General features: G+C 31.7%; 1 protein-coding gene across 1 annotated transcript; it reads left to right on the top strand.

Moving 5' to 3' along the window:
• Positions 1 to 5,167: 5,167 nt before the first annotated feature.
• LOC133206122 (D-aspartate oxidase-like) lies at positions 5,168 to 15,468 on the top strand. Its single transcript, XM_061342051.1, has 10 exons — positions 5,168 to 5,370; positions 5,848 to 5,962; positions 7,434 to 7,519; positions 9,121 to 9,186; positions 11,467 to 11,521; positions 13,257 to 13,358; positions 13,534 to 13,595; positions 13,694 to 13,811; positions 14,813 to 14,911; positions 15,279 to 15,468. The coding sequence occupies exons 1-10, from the start codon at positions 5,177 to 5,179 to the stop codon at positions 15,387 to 15,389; spliced, it is 1,008 nt and encodes a 335-aa protein (XP_061198035.1). The 5' UTR covers positions 5,168 to 5,176; the 3' UTR covers positions 15,390 to 15,468.
• The last annotated feature ends 2,288 nt before the right edge of the window (positions 15,469 to 17,756 follow it).

Here is a 17,756-nt window from a genome sequence, read left to right as displayed (position 1 = left end):
GTTCATACTTACCTGTAAAAATACACTAGGTACGCATAGTAATTATAGTAAATTTGATTAAAAGTCTCTATCATTTCCGATAAACAGCCATAAAATAGCAAAAAAGAGAATATGGTGGTGGTTACGGTTGGTGGATCTAAGTTACTGGCAATTTTTAATGTAACTGACAATAAGCGATCGTTTATTTATTTCATAAAACGTCATTACTGAATTATTCAATCAAAACTTGATAAACATGTAAGGCTAAAGCGATATAAAATAAATAAGTTGTGTTAACCGATTTCTTGACGGAAATTTCTAAAACATCATATGGCATCGAACCCGATGGTAAAAAGAAAAAAAAAAACGAATCACCTATTGAATATAAAAAAAAAAGTTTTGGTAGGAATGGGCCTGGAAATAATGGTAAAGCAATTGATAACACTGTAAGTTATGAATATATTTATATATCGAAAGATTATTAGTAGGTTGAGCCAATAAATTTGTCAGTAAAATGTACATATTCGTCACGGGGAGCATTATGGCAACGAATCCGAAGGTCAATTTGTATTTCGTAATAAACTTGATAACTTATATGGTATTGTTCAAATATTATAACTAAAGCTGTGAAAATTTGTGCATTAATTAGTACATTCCATTGGGTTTTTTTTTCTCTGAACACAGTCTTTTGTATCAAATATTAGGCCTGTACATGTACATCAGGTGTTGAAAGCTATTTTTTACAAACAGTGTGCTGACTTTATCAGATGAGTTTGATGGTTTGTTGTTTAACATACCTCACGAGAATTTTTCACTCATATGGAGACGCCACCACTTGCCGGTGGAGGGCTGCAAATTTATACCTATACTCGGCACTCTGGGCCACTGAGCAGTGAGGGATCTTTTGCGTGCCAACACCTACTTCGACATGGGACCTCGGTTTATACGGTCTCATCCGAAGGACCGGTCTCCACGTCCCGCAGTGGATTCGAACCCACTACCTAAGGATCAGCTCCTTACTCCGCGACTCTAGGGCAAACGCTCTAACCACTGCGCCACGCGGGCGACTATCAGATGAGTAAAATGTGCATATTTGCTTCATATTTCCTAAAAGGAAATTGAATAAGACACCCGAAGTGCACCCGACATGTATACCAAGTATCAAAATAAACGTCAATTACTACATGGTTATTTTTCATTTTTGCAAAGAGGGGGGGGGGGGGTTATATTCTGCTCCGAAACTAACTGCGAGATTTTGAACAACGAATTCTTCCTGCTTTAAGCATGTAATTAACTGTCAGTAGAAACAATAAGATATATTATTGGAATTATACTGTCAGTATTGGTCAAAATTCAATTCCCCGCCCTTGCGCAGGATTTTATCTAGTCGGTCAAATAATTATGAAATAATTTTCATTGTGCTTATATATATTTGGATTTGTTTAGAACAATAACATACTTATTTAAAAACAATTCAAATACAATTTAATAAAAAAGACACAGTTACACAGTTATATACATTGCCTTATAAAATGTTTGGTCTTATTATTGACTTCGATCCAGACTTGGGCGTTTTGTTTTCTTCCAGTTGAAATTACGGATAAAGTACTTTCTGCCCTTTAGTTATCAACTGGACATCTACGCTTACAGGTGCAGTTTTCCATTTAAGGCTTGAGAGGATGAAAAGTTCTATACTTGAAACTTTGTACAATTCTTAAATGAAGTTTAAAGGATGATTACATAAAATAGCATGTGACATCTGACCTAGTCAAAGACTCTGAATGACTCCATCTTAATAAACATTGACCAAAAAAAAAAAAAGAAAAGAAAAAAAAAGAAAAATAAAGAAAAAAGAAACAATTAGTATAGGACATGACAGGTAGGAACTGTGTATTATTGATCAATGCTCGATATTAACATCCCCCTCTTTCAAAAAAAAAAAAAAAAAAAAAAAAAGAAAATATAATAATGACAAATTTAATACTGCCTAAATTAGGCTTCTCCAAGAGCTTTAACTGTCTACTCAATGAAATAAACATTCAAACTTTGAAATTACATGTAATACATGTGTTAAGTAAAGCTTATATATATATATATATATATATATATATATATATATATATATATATATATATATATATATATATATATATATATATATATATATATCTGACTTTCATTAACCTTTAAGTCTGCTAGTGAATTTCTTCAAAAATCCCTAATAAAGCTATTAAGAAAGGCTTTTATTATCATTGAACTTTAAAAAACCCAGGTCAAATTGAACTAAATTATCAGGACACTCATTTGTAAACATTTAACTAGCTATGAGAAGTGTATATACTGAGAAAGATCACTGCGGGTGTCCATAACCGTTTCCGGTACATGTTACACGCTACACACTATTGGCAATATATACTAGGCATACTGGTCACACTTTTATCGTGCTACAGAAGGACACAGGAAAGCTTTATATGTAAGTTCTTTTGTATTTTTATACCAACTTTAGAGGGGCATAGACACAGTTCAGTTAATTTTTTTTGTAGAATTTCATGACTTGCATATTACGAGATCTTTTCAGTTATGATAACCCATATACTAGAGAAACGGATAATCAGAAATTTAAAAAATGTCTCTGTTGTATTTCAAAAATTATGAACAATGCCGTTGTCACTGAATATTGAGATTTTTCATGTAAGTTCAGATCATTAAGGTTTTGCCAAAGGTCAAGATGTCCAAAAATTTATTTTTACAATAGCTCCAAAACTATGTGAGGTATAAAGTTAAAACTTTTACAGTTTATAAATGTATCATTGATTAACAGATAGACAGTATCACTTGAAAACAAATATCTAAAAAAAATATTTTTTGAGAAAAACAAAATTAAAAAAAATTGTAAAAAATGCGCCTGCTTAATTCTGTACTTTTAGTGAAAGCCATCATTGCAGAAATAATATATGTTTATCAATAAAGGGCAAGTCTCTGAAAGGCTGTTATTGAAAGCATGACATGTATAAAGACAAGACCCCTATAAAATCCGCCATTTGCAATGTACTTTCGGTTTCAAATCTTAACATTTGGACAAAATAAACAGGGAAAACAACTTTCCAGAGGTTATCGAAGTCCAACTCACCCATCATTGATAAACATATATTGTTTCTGCAATGATGGCTTTCACTAAAAGTACGAAAATAATTAGGTGCATTTTTAAAAAATATATGCATTTTTTAAAAAGAATTTTTCTCGATAAATATTATTTTTGAAATATTTGTTATCAAGTGATACTTTCTATCGGTTAATCAATGATATATTTATAAACTGTAAAAGTTTTAACTATATAAACCACATAGTTTTGGAGCTATTGTAAAAATAAATTTGTGTACATGTTGGCATTTGGCAAAACCTTAAGCTTTATTCACAATGAAGATAAAAAGAGAAATAAAGAATTGTAAATGGAATGACAATGAAAGTGTGTCTATGTCCCTTAAGAAAAGGATTACAAGTAAATAAATAAACACGGTACGTGTACATACCGTTCCTCGCTTTCTCTACAAGTTTTCGAATTATCTTGGTTAGCACTAAGTCCAAGCTTCATGATTCATCGCAGATCCTTTGTGTTAAACCTAATTTCCAAAAATCAGATATTGACACTTCATAGTTTGCTGCACACGTGGTTAAAAAGACACTGGAAACTTGAAACGGAACATAACATACATCTGCTTTTTATATACCAACTTTGATAGTCTTTTAAAAGCATATAATTTAAATTGACAAATTGATGTCTTTCCATATGTTTTTTTAATTGATGAATGTATTTATGAAAACAAGGACAAGAAATCCATAATACATTAATAACGTTAATAGAAGATACACACATACACACAAGTATTTTGAGTGAATGTTTGAGATGCAGAATGTTTTTCACGGTGGAGATGGACATATGTGATTTGTCTTACCATTGAGGGATATTAAGTGAACGCAGCAGTTATCACATCCGTATTATGATTAACATTGAAAATTGATTTTATGTTGTTTTACGTCCTGTTCGAGAATTTTTCACTCATATAGAGACGTCACCATAAACCGGTGAAGGGCTTCAAATTTAGACCTTTACTCGGCACTCACTCAGAGCCATTGAGCAGTGAGGGATTTTTATCGTGCAAACGCCTGTCGTGACACGGGGCCTCGGTTTTTAAGGTCTCATGCGAAGGACCCGCAACTTTCACTTCAAATTGCCGAGCGCTTGGCGAAGGAACAGTTGCTACCTATATTTTATCGACTTAGTTCGCGGCTTGGGGCTGGGACACAGATTTGAAATTTATATTTTCTAAAATCAGACTTATATGTTGCTAGAGCATTTCAAACTGAAATATATTAAAAGCGTGTTAAGAAAATTCTTCTATCTGGAAATTATTAAATCTACGATTTTCGGGACGCCTTTGATTGAAACGTGTCCTTGCATTCTCACAAAGTAAACTTTGTTCTTAATTCTTAAGTAGAAATTTCAGCATGTATTAATGAAAAATATAAAAACTATAATCCAGAAAGTTCAGAGTAGAAATACGAGAAAGCAAAACGGACTCAAAAGTATTGTTAGTCCGTGCTCAGTGCAACAAATCGAACACTCCCGGTAAAACGTAAACACTTAACGATAACAGAGGTCGTGCCCTGTTTACAAACACAGGTGTTTGACGTGATGTTATTAGGAATGTCGTTGTCATTGCATTCTTCGAATATTCATGTAAGTTTATATGAAAGTGAAGTTATTTTTGAATAAAGATAGACATTTAAAATTGTAATCAATGGAACTGTGTCCATGCCCCTTTAATAGACACATTGTATTCTCCGTTTTCGTATTTTGTAAATTATATACAAATAACTTGCAGCATGTCAACTTGGCCACAGTATACGTCCTAGTAAACTATGCGGTCTACTGAAACAAGGAAAAATACAGAATTGAAGATTTACGAAATCAGAATGTGTGTAATATACACAATTTCGACATATTTTAGAAAGCAACAGTATATATAAAATATCCTCTATGTATATTACCGGTACATGTATCTTATATTCCTAAGAATCAGCGTGGGAAAAAGTTACGTTAAAAATTTGTAATTTATTCACGACTGGGTCCTAGTGTTTATTAAACCAACTTGATACTCTAAATATGTGTTTTTCTTTTAAATTCTGTACATAGGACATGGTTGGCGTGATAGTTATCGGCGCTGGTGTTGTTGGCCTCTCTACCGCCATCAACATACAACGTCTTCTTCCATCTTGTCACGTGACTATTGTAGCAGAACACATAATCGAAGGAACAACAAGTTTTGGAGCTGGTGCTATCTTCAGACCAACTGCAGATTATATTCCAGGAGTTAACTTAGAAAAAGCCAAGTAAAGAACACTAAAATTTTTTTGGTCAAGGTTAATGCTGAATTTGTTAACAATCTTTTCCCCCTTGTAATATAAAGCAATTACATTTTTTACATTACATTACATTATTTTGAGCTGCATTTTTGAGAATTTTATTTTGCTCTTAAAATGTGTTATTATGATAAATTTTATGTAATTGAAACTTTTATGATCAATAAGACTACAATAAAGTATTAAATTGTTTCAGAAGAAACACCTCTGTACAATCGAATCCATATAAATATCATATTAAGAAATCAATATTTTACAGGACGACAAAAATGTAATTTTGCTTCAATCATAGCTTATAAATAGTTCTTCCATTGCAAATATGAACAACAGAAGTTTATTATAAACATTTTTTTTCTGTCATTGAAATTAATAATTACAATTTTGCAACAAAAGTTACCTACATCAAAGTTGCAGCTCATATTGCTGTAATATTTGCTGTCTCTACAGGAAATGGACACGAGACGGATGGGACCACTTTTCCTCTTTAGCAATGTCAGAAGAAGCTGGTCGTGCGGGTATTGCTATAACACCTTCATTCATGTTAAGTCAAACAGAAATTAAGGTAAATGAAGATTTATTCATCCGCTATAATACACAGAAATGTGTATTTTAACTTTAATCTAATGGACAAGCTATATAGAGGTGAATTTACAATTGATTTTGACTAGCAGATGCTGTTACATCCTCCCCCAATCCCTCATATGATTTGAAATAACAGCTGCAGAACGATTCTTTTGTGCTTTTTTTCTTTTAGCTGATCAAAATTTGTTCGTTGTCTCTCGTTGTTGTCTTGTCATTGTCATTGTTAACTTTTTATCTTCTCCAGTCACTGCGTCAATTTCAACAAAACTTGGCACAGAGTATAGTCTGGGGAAGGAATTCAAGTTTGTTGAATTGAAGGGCCAAACGCTCTTCCAATTGGAGATAATTAAGAAATAGTGAAAATTAGGTGGGGCCATTTAAAAATCTTTAACCACCGGGCCAGAAAAGATGAAACTTATGTGAAAACTTTCTGACATGGTAGATGCAAATTTGTTCAAATCATGATCATCGGTGGTAGGACCACAATGGGTGAACAGTTTTACATAGGAATATAAGGAAAAATCTTTTTAAAAAACCCATCTCAAGAACAGCAAAGCCATGATTTGTCATATTCGTACGGAATAATCTTTACATAGTGGCAAATCAATTTCTTCAATTCATGACCCCCTGGAGTAGGGTGTGACAACAATCGGCGAACTAGGTTTTACATAGGAATGTACAGGAAAAACTTAAAATATCTTCTTTTCAAGAACAGCAAAACCAAGGAAGCGCTTTTTTTAATAAACAAAAGATATAGGGAGCTCAGGTGGATTTTTCACTGTAAAGAGAGATTTTAACGTTTACTTTCAGGTTCGAATTCTGTTGGCACTATGACTTTCTCCATCATTTTCTAATCAGGCATTATATTGTGAAATCGCTAATTTTCTTTGGGGGTTACTTTTCATTGCTTTCATGGTATGAAGGAATCCACGATTTGATATCCTACATGAAAAATCAAATTTCAAACTTCTATATCATGTTTATCTTCCATACTACTACAACCACGAAATCAAATCTTCAGCATTCTTTCCCCCCTCAAACCATGAAAGTTGAATAATTGAAGCTCTTAAAAAATGACTCATTTTTTTTTCATTTGAAACTACATGCTGAAGTGAAAGTCATGTCATTATAGGTTTGTCTTCAAAGTTCATTTGTTTTTTCTTGATAATCATGACATATCTGAAGCCTAGTATTTGTTTTTTCTTGATAATCATGACATATCTGAAGCCTTTAATCACTGTCTAGAACTTCTATCTTTATTTTTATGAAAGGAAATTAAAGATGGCGATCTCCTTTGGCTATTGCCCAGTTATATTGATTCTTTTATTCAGTATACTAGTAATTCATGATCGTATTTCTTGATTTTATTTAGTCTTTTTTTTAAAAATATTTATTGATAGAAGTATTATACAATACACACAACTACAAGTTTTATTTAATTATTGATATAGGATCCTCTTTATAAAGATGTTGTGTTCACGTTTCACGATTTAAGTGAGGACGAAATGAGAAAACTGGGCTTTAGCAAACACTTTAAGTAAGTGGACAAAACTCTGAGATAGAAAATATGAAATTGGTACTGAAACACACCTTGATTTAAAGTTTAACTTGTTTATTTACCAATAGGAAGTAGTAATATTTTGGAAATATTACTCTCTCTCTTTCTCTCTCTCTCTATATATATACTTGAGGCCATACAAAAATATTAACCTACATTTGATCAAAGTAATTGCATTTGGCGAGAAAAAAATTGGTAAATTTAAAAAAAATGCTCATGGACACAGTTTTGAAGTTTATATCCATCAAAAGTTTTGGTAGAAATTCATGTCTTACACATTGCAAGAGCGTTTCGGTCTAATATATTACAAAAGCATATTTAGAAGCTCCTTTTATATGAAAATCATTTGAAAAAATAAAAATTCGGGTGTGTTTAATTGTCATACATTTTCACAACATAAAATTTATCTTTAATATTTATGAAAATCAAGAGATTTGTGATGTTAAAAAAAAAAACATTACACCCCAGTAACACAGCTCGTGCTCATTTTTACAAAAAAACAGGTGTTTGATGTAAGGTTATGAAGAATACGGCTGTGATTACATATTAAAACTTTTCATATAAGTTCAAATCATTACACTGAAGTTATTTTTTACTATAAATCTAAAATTGAAATTATAAACAAAATGGCATTTGCAAGTGTGACCATGCCCCTTTAAGGTGACTATTTCGAGTTGCATAGAAATATAGAGAATTTAGAATTTCAGAAAATAAAAAAATGTTCTTTTAATCGTGGCAGTTGAGATTTCAAAACAATATGCCCCGTAATCGAAGATTCGGGGGCAAAAAGTTGTTTGCACTGTCTGTCCGTCCGTCTGTCTGTTTGTCAGCGTCTCTGTCTGTTTATCTGTTTGTCAGCAAAATCTTCAACCTTGCCCTTAACTTTTGATTGGTTGAGGCTAAGGTTTTCATATTTCACAGGTGCATTCCTTGTGACAAGACCTTTCTTTGGGTACCAGCATACTTGTCCTCTTGATCTTGTAGTTTGATCTACTTTTCAAAATTTTACCAAACTTTAACCTTGGCCATAACTTTTGAACGGTTAGTGCTAGGGCTTTTATATTTCACAGGTGTATTTGATTGACAAGATCACAATTTGGTACCAACAATTTTGACCTTGGAGTTTGGTCTACTTTTGAAAAACTTTAACCTTGGCTATCATATTTGAATGGTTAGTTCTAGGGCTTTTATATTTCATAGGTGTATTCCGTGTGAAAAGGCCTTCCATTTTAACCATTTGACAGTGACCTTAGAATTTCACTACCTTTTGAAAAACTTTGAGGCATATCTGATGTGATAACTAGGAATGAAAAATGATTATAATAAACTTAAACTTAATAAACATAGTTAATTTCCAAAATATAAAAAGATCAAAAAATGAAATTGTAGAACAAATGGTTAAAAGGATTGGAAATTTAATTCTCGAGCGAAAAAAAAATGTTTGTGCACATCTCTTGAAGATAAATCTACAGTACAAAATTAGCAGAAAATAAAAACACTTGGAAAAAAAATCATGAAATGGGGGGAAATAAATCAAAAGCAATTAACATACATACCAAAGTGTTAGCACTTTTTTCTAGGTTTGGATATCTTGTTACGACAGTTGTTATAACAACAAAGATATACCTTGCTTGGCTTCTCAAAAGGTAAGGTTTTTTGTCATTTAATCTCGGACTAATACAACAGAGATTTTGTGTCCTAATTTTCGTTGTGGTTCATTAGCTTCTTCGTAGGAATGTCAACCAGCATTCAAACACTCGACTTTCACTCGGTCATGGCGACTATCAACTTAATATTTTTTTTACTCGGGTACTCGTTAAAATATGTCGATCAATATTATTTCTAAATTAAAGTTAATGAATTGAAAAAAAAAAACCTTCAGCTTGTCTATCGGTGTCAAAGATAAGAGCCTCCTCTGATGGACATGTAGACATTTTTTTAAGAGGAATGATTACATACTTAAGCATACAATGTATGTAACTGGGGAGATAGATGCGTGCGTACGTTAATATCTACTTTGATGTCTACTAGTATCTATATCTTATATGAATTAATTCAAGGATTAGATATGTTTTCAAATAGCATAATAAATATTTCCCTGCAAGCTTTTAATGTTTTGATATTAATTACAATTTAACTGTGTACAGTCGCTGGACAATTCAGCTTGAGTTAGATACGTTTTAAGGACAGATTAATTATAAGAATTTTTTTCTCTTAAAAATGACAATAACAACGAGATATATGTTTATATAGGTAAACAAATAAGTTTAGCCGCACAAAGTTTCACTTTTCTATTCAAAGTTTCTCAATAATGTCCTAAATAAAGTGTTTAAAAAATGTAAAAAATTCTAAGGGTGATGGCAGATAGAAGAAATTTGAACATCATAGAAAGTACATTTTCTTGATATTTAACAAATTTTATATATGCATCATTTACAGTCACAGTAAGTCCAAAAATGTATTCCAATCCATGCAGTCATCTTTTTTATTACATTTTCATCAGTGAAATACTGTAATTTATTACATTTTCAACAGTGAAATACTGTGATTTATTTATTGAATAAAAGTGATATTCTGTCACAGTGTGAAAGGATATCAAAGTAAGTAAAAAAATAATTTTTGGCAGTAATAAGATAGAGAAAGTAACTAAACCACCTTGAAAGAGAGTAAAACTGTCAATTTCTTCCCAAATATATTGCTAAATTTCATATTACAATGTTTTCAATCTCACAACTGTCTAAGCTATGACGTCTCAACTGCTCAACTATGACGTCACAGCCAGGAACCTATAATGTGCTGTGTTAAGAAAAGACAAAGGCAAAGGGAAAATCAAAGAAAATATAATAAACAGAAAATTCAATGTTTTGTAGTTGGATATGGAATTTATTTCACTCGTGAGACAGAACTTTTTTTTATATTTTTACTCGTGCTTCGCACTCGTGAAAATATATAAAAAAAATCCTGTCCCACTCGTGAAATAAATTCCATATCCAACTACAAAACATTGAATATCCTCTATTTATTTACTGAATAAAAGTGATATTCTGACACAGTGTGAATGCATGGTATTCTCACAGTGTGAAAATATCAGAAGTGCGGCAAAACTTAAGATTTTCGTTCCCTTCACGAAGAGTGTTTTTAAATAAATCCCTGGCCCGTTATAAGATAGAGTTAATGAGCCATCCTGACAGAGACTAAAAGTTATTCTACCGAAGTTTTTCCAAATATGTTAAAATCCATGTTTACAACGTTTTTCAATCTCGCAATCGCTTAGCTATGACGTCTCAACCGCTCAACTACGACGTCACAGCCTATGACATTGTGTTACGAAAAGACAGAGGGAAAGGGAAAATCTAAGAAAATGTGATAAACAGAAAATTCAATGTTTTGTAGATGAATATGGAATTTATTTCACTCGTGAGATATGATTTTTTGATATTTTTACTAGTGCTTCACACTCGTGAAAATATCAAAAAAGCATGTCCCACTCGTGAAATAAATACCATATTCATCTACAAAACATTGAATATCCTCTATGTATTATGTACGGTCATATCATGCACCTATGCTTAATGGCCTCGAAGTGATAGGCCAATTACATGTAGATGTTTTAGCGTCTGGAGAAGAAATGACAAGCCATAGCATTTGATATTATTTGATTAGGTGTATTTAGATAAAATATATAAATTCATTTGTAACTTAGTTCCCTTAAACGAAAGAAAAAATACCGATGGACTAAGAAAAGATTAAAAAAAAATATCAGGACTTTGCTTCACCTCGCCCGATAATAATATCTTTTCTCGTCGTGTTTTTTTTCATATCAGGCAAATTAAAATATACTATGATATGTTTGATATCATTACATGTTCTGTGATATTCTAAAGCATAAGTATTCAATTTTGGAATAAAAATAATTTCTTTAATAGGTTTCTCGAAAGTGGCGGGAAAATTGAACAAAGACGTGTTGTGAATATAGATGAGGTAAGAGATGCCGATTGAAACTAATTCTTGTATAATTCTTCTATACGTCTAATTATGAAATAAACCTAACACATGTACATTTAATGTTAATACACTAGACCTAACACATTTACCTTAACTGTTAATACACTTATCCTAATACAAGTACCTTAACTGTTAATACACTTATCCTAATACAAGTACCTTCACTGTTAATACTCTAAACCTAATATATGTACCTTAACTGTTAATACACTAAATCTAATACATGTACCTTAACCTGTCAATACACTAAACCTAATACATGTACCTTAACTGTTAAAACACTAAACCTAATACATGTACCTTAACTGTTAAAACACAAAACATATTACATGTACCTCAACTGTTAATACACTAAACCTAATATAGGTACCATAACCTGTTAAAACACTTATCCTAATACATGTACCTAAACCGATCAATACACTAAACCTAATACATGTACCTTAACTGTTAATACACTAAACACATGTACCTTAACCTGTCAATACACTAAAACTGATACATGTACCTTAACTGTTAATACACTAAAGCTAATACATGTACCTTAACTGTTAAAACACAAAACATATTACATGTACCTCAACTGTTAATACACTAAACCTAATACATGTACCTTAACCTGTCAATACACTAAACCTAATACATGTACCTTAACTGTTAATACACTAAACCTAATACATGTACCTTAACCTGTCAATACACTAAACCTAATACATGTACCTTAACTGTTAATACACTAAACCTAATACATGTACCTTAACTGTTAAAACACAAAACATATTACATGTACCTCAACTGTTAATACACTAAACCTAATACATGTACCTTAACTGTTAATACACTAAACCTAATACATGTACCTTAACTGTTAATACACTAAAGCTAATACATGTGCCTTAACCTGTCAATACCTAAACCTAATACATGTACCTTAACTGTTAATACACTAAACCTAATACATGTACCTGAACCTGTCAATACACTAAACCTAATACATGTACCTTAACTGTTAATACACTTAACATAATGCATGTACCTTCACTGTTAATACACTTAACGTAATACAAGTACCTTAACTGTTAATACACTAAACATGATGCATGTACCTTCACTGTTAATACACTTAACGTAATACATGTACCTTAACTGTTAATACACTAAACCTAATACATGTACCTTAACTGTTAATACACTAAACCTAATACATGTACCTTAACCTGTCAATACACTAAACCTAATACATGTACCTTAACTGTTAATACACTAAACATAATACATGCATTTTAACTGTTAATGCAATCTTTTTCTTTATAATAAGTAAAACTGAATTTATTAAGCTCATAGAGTTTAGCCTAAACACCAAGATTGTTCTTTAATCTTAAAGTTAGGTTTCCAATCCGGAAACTCGGGTAAATGCTAAAATAATAAAAAGTTGATGTTATGAAAATCATGTTATAAGAAACAAATATTGAGGTCAAATGGTCTATTACAAATATGAACAGACACTTCAGAAAAGAGGAACTTCACTGTAAATTGACATTGAGTGACGCTTAATGAGATGAGTTTTTTCCCCTATAAATTATCAATAAACTTTGAGATCTTTAATGAACAGTATATTGATATGTAAAGAAGTTAAGAATACTCATAAGATTAAAAAAATTGCCATAATGCGAAATGTGCATATAAACACCTTTCAAATTTTATTTTTCAGTTTGTTGGACGATGCGATGTCATTGTAAATTGCTCTGCATTAGGCAGCCGACAGCTGTTCGGAGACAAAACCATTATTCCAAATCGAGGCCAACTTCTGAGGGTATTAACTTAGAGATGAGGCATTGAGAAAGCTTGTATTTTGAAAATTAACATATATATGATTAACATAACACTATATACAGTATAATTAAACTTTATAAACGGAATTTCATCTAGATTTACTACAACTATCGGTTTTGAAATATACATGTCACTATCGTTTCTGTGTTGGAAAGGTAAAGGCGCCATGGATAAAATATTGCGTATATACAGACAGGGATGCATATATTATACCAAAGTAAGTGAAGTCATTTAGAAATCTGTGCAAAAGTCTTTTACAGCTGTTCTTTAAAATAGTTTCTAATGTTTGTTGGTGTTGTTTTTGTTTTATTACAGTCAGGACTTGGTTGCAGTTGGAGGTTGTAGGGAAGATAATAACTTCAATACATCCATAAGTCAAGAAGATTCAAAAGGAATAATGGAGAGATGTTGCAAAATTTGTCCTTCCTTAAAGGTACGCTAGATTTTTACTTTTTTTAAATAGTAAGTCACCTTTAGTCATGAAAAATTGAAAATTATCAAATCGGTGATATATTGGTAACTACAGGCATATACAACTGTAGCTAAAATAAATATTTTCACTGGTTTGCTTTCGATAAAAAAGGAGATGGGCGAACATAGCGTGCAGAGAGCCTACAGCTTCGGAGACATAAAAAATCATGTTCAATTTGTGAATTTAGTATTTTGAGTAAAGTTCTCATTATTGAAATTTATGAAATTATGATAAACAAAACTTTTCTGAGGAAAATTTTCTCCGCAAAATTTATTCGTTAATTAAAAAAATAATTTGGTATTCGTGGTGTTCGAACCCGAAGCAATAAAAATCCTGCGTATCATTTTCTTTCGAGACTAGCACGCTAACCACTAGACTACACAAGTCCTGATGAAGGGTGGCATTTAAATCATGTTTGTGATATGATCCTTGACTGAATGGACTTCAAGTATTTCTCGAAAAAATGCGAATGTTGTGTCATAAAAGTATATTTTTAAGGTATATAGTAATCAAAAAATGTATATTTTCATGCAAACTTTGAGGATTAACTTTGAAAAACATGGAGCGAAGACCCACTCATATCGAAAAATAGTGTTATAGTATGAGAAAATGACTCTTTTTGCCCTCTTAAGTGTGTGTATAATATCTCATAGGCAAATGATTTCAATCTTTAAGGGATTTTTGCAAATGGTAGAGATTTTACATAAAGTATATTTTAATGCTAGATGAAATATCAAGGAAAATTTTTATATAATTGAGATTTAATTTTTCACCTTCATGTTTGTCACACAATAGGCTTTTCGCTCGCCATGTTCACCGATCTTCTTAAATTTAACATATTTGAAATAGTTTAAGTAATCAACAACAAATACAATAATACCATATTTTGTAAAATTGCCTACATAACTAAGAGTTTAAATGTTTTTGAAAAACTTGTACCTATTAAACGTGAACTGTTCCAGTCAGCAGATGTTTACAATGAATGGGTTGGGTTGAGGCCGATTCGCTCCCCTCTTAGACTTGAAAAAGAAGTTATTAAGTCTGACCATGGGCAATTAACTGTAAGTACGAATTGTTTCGAGTATGTGTTATGATTGTTTATTTTTGTAAATTCCTGATGCTATATTATTTAAAAAAAGATTGTGTAGGTTATATTCTTTACATATCTTTACTTACACTGTTTCATGAATTGCTCTATTCATATGAATAGTCACTTAAGTGGTATCAGTTTATCACTTTTTATGGTATTTTATTTGTCGATTTAAGTTTTAGTAATGCCATGACGATGAATGATTTAAATTGTAATGAATTTTGTTATATTTCATTTTATTTTTTAAAGGTAGATAACTAAATTAGTACATATGTTTGCAGTCTTTGAGTCAAAATACACAGAAGTTTGATTTGTTGTTATTGTTTTTTAATGGAAAGGTTGTTCATAATTATGGACATTGTTCAGACGGTATTGGTCTGAGTTGGGGTACTAGTATGGAGGCTGCCGACCTCGTCCAGAGCTGTCTGAATTCTCAATCCAAGTTATGATACTGAAGTAACTCAACCTTTGGTCCAATGAACTCACAAATCTATTTATAAAGTGTACTGACTTTTCTTATTTAATAGATAACGGTTTGTCTAACTTAATTGTTTTAATTTAATAAACTCTTTGCGATATTTTGTTGGCTTGTTCATGTGACTAAGTTATTACCGGTATGCCTCTCTCAATGAATCTTGGCTCATCCGTATATCATCCACACCATCTGAAAGGCGCTTAAAGAATTTTAAAACTGAAAAAGATTCGGAAAAAGAATTTGTCCACTGTCACAGTCGAGCGGATTTACTATTTTTTTTTACTAAGTTTAAATATATCCCAAAAGCTTTGTCCAGATAATTTACATATTTAATTCCAATAAATGTACAAATATATAAGATTCGTTGTTTGTCCTATAATGGGTTTTTGTCCTGCCGCCTTCCACTCCACCGTCTAGAGGAAGATCACTAGGGCCCAAGGGCGGACTCTCTCAAGGCACTGGGTGGCCTCTCCACACAGTCTCTACATAGACTTTAAGCTATGGATGGATGGAACCTGCTCCAACATACACATACACAAGTTTCACTAATAGGCTCTTGTGTCTTAATACAAATACATACTTTGCTCATTATCAGATTTATAGATAATGTACACGTCTTAGATAAGACTCAAACACACATGAGATGTTTAAACTATACATACAACCCATACACAAATGCAGTATTATGAATTGCTACTTTACGGACAAATTATTATGACGGAAATTGTACACCATACTTATAAATATTCAAATACGTGTTGCTATATATAGTAATCACATTAAACAAAACATACTTGCTAAAACTGATGAGAAATGCGGTGACTGGGTGTTTTAGGACAAATGAATGATACAAGAAAATAACTAAGATAAAATTATAAACATAAACCTTACCTCAGAAAAGCTGGACCATTACACACAAGAAATACAAAGTAAGCCCTGCAAGTAATACTGGTACTCGGTGTAACTATTAATGCTGGTTACAAAACAATCTGAGAGGGGGTAAAAGCGCCTTCCTCTCTGGACTGCCGTGTCCAAAACTAACTTGCACGGACTGGCGGGTTTTAAGGTCTCACTGAATTGAGGTTCAGTGAAGGATATGTACAGTAATAACATACTTAAAACAAAGGAACTTTAAAATACATTACCAAAAGTATGATAGGATGATTTTAATGTGACATCCGCCATATTCTTTTATTCAATCGATTTAGTCGAGGTTCCTTATATAAGCCGTTCTCATAGTCACTGTTCAGTGTAATCAGTTGTCACCTGTGCAGACAGACGTATGCTACATAGCTATTGTAAACCACTCGGTAGAAACAAAAGTAATTGTGTGGTTCTTCCACGGCAGGAGAGAAAGATACTTTGTATAAATGAGCAAATCAAAATATTTAGAATTTTTAACAGACCTACCAATATGGTTATCAAAATATGTAATGTTGACAATGATGTTATAAATGCAAACGCTGTGGTGTGCAAAATTCACAAAACCCAATACTTTAAGGAATAAGAATAAGGAATAAAAAAAAACTCAATAAAGAAAATATATATATTTGAAAAGTTGCAAGTTTGTAAAATATTGAAATATAAACGCTCAATGAAAATTTGGTTTTATTTGCTTTATTAATTCAAAAGTTATACAAATTTAAAATTTTGACTTCAGTTGGAATTAAGCCAGAATTAAGACAGCTGAAAAACAATTACAACATTCAGAACAAAACATCTACATATACACAGTTAGGAAGGAAGGTTAGAGATAAATAGAAACAGGATCTTTAATGAAAGATAAATATTGATATAATTAACAGTCATATAAGGAAAGATACAGGAAAGTGATTCAACTTTAAAAACATTTAAAGTCTAACGTGGCAAGGATACATCTTCTATTGTCAAAGATTGGGGGTTGTGTGAAAATGGAGACAAATGCAAAATCATTTAAAAAAAAAAAGAACATTGCGGATTATAAGAAGAGTATTCAATATATGCTATCCTTGTAAGAAGACACACCCAAGAATCTGATTTAAAAAAAAATACAGTGATGAAACTTTTCAGTATATAAAACAGATTTAATGGTCCCATCTAAAATAAAGTTGGCGTTGTCATAAAAGTTGTGGGAAAAATCCTAAAACTGTGCCTTCAGCTGCAACTGTCAAAAAGTAGTGGCTCAAAAATTGTATCTCCCAATCAAAGAAAAAGAATTTACATACAGAAAACTTAAAAAAATAAATACCACAGTTTGCACAGATGAAACATTCCAAATTAGTGAAGTCTATTAATCTTATGTTGTAACTGTCGAGTCCTGAGCAAACTTCACAATTCTTTGTTTACGGAAAATGTTCAACAA

Source organism: Saccostrea echinata, unplaced genomic scaffold, assembly GCF_033153115.1.
Source record: "Saccostrea echinata isolate AGI-Se365-2 ecotype Australia unplaced genomic scaffold, CSIRO_AGI_Sech_v1 ptg000054l, whole genome shotgun sequence".
Taxonomy (NCBI): domain Eukaryota; kingdom Metazoa; phylum Mollusca; class Bivalvia; order Ostreida; family Ostreidae; genus Saccostrea; species Saccostrea echinata.
This window is presented reverse-complemented; position numbering and strand designations above follow the sequence as displayed.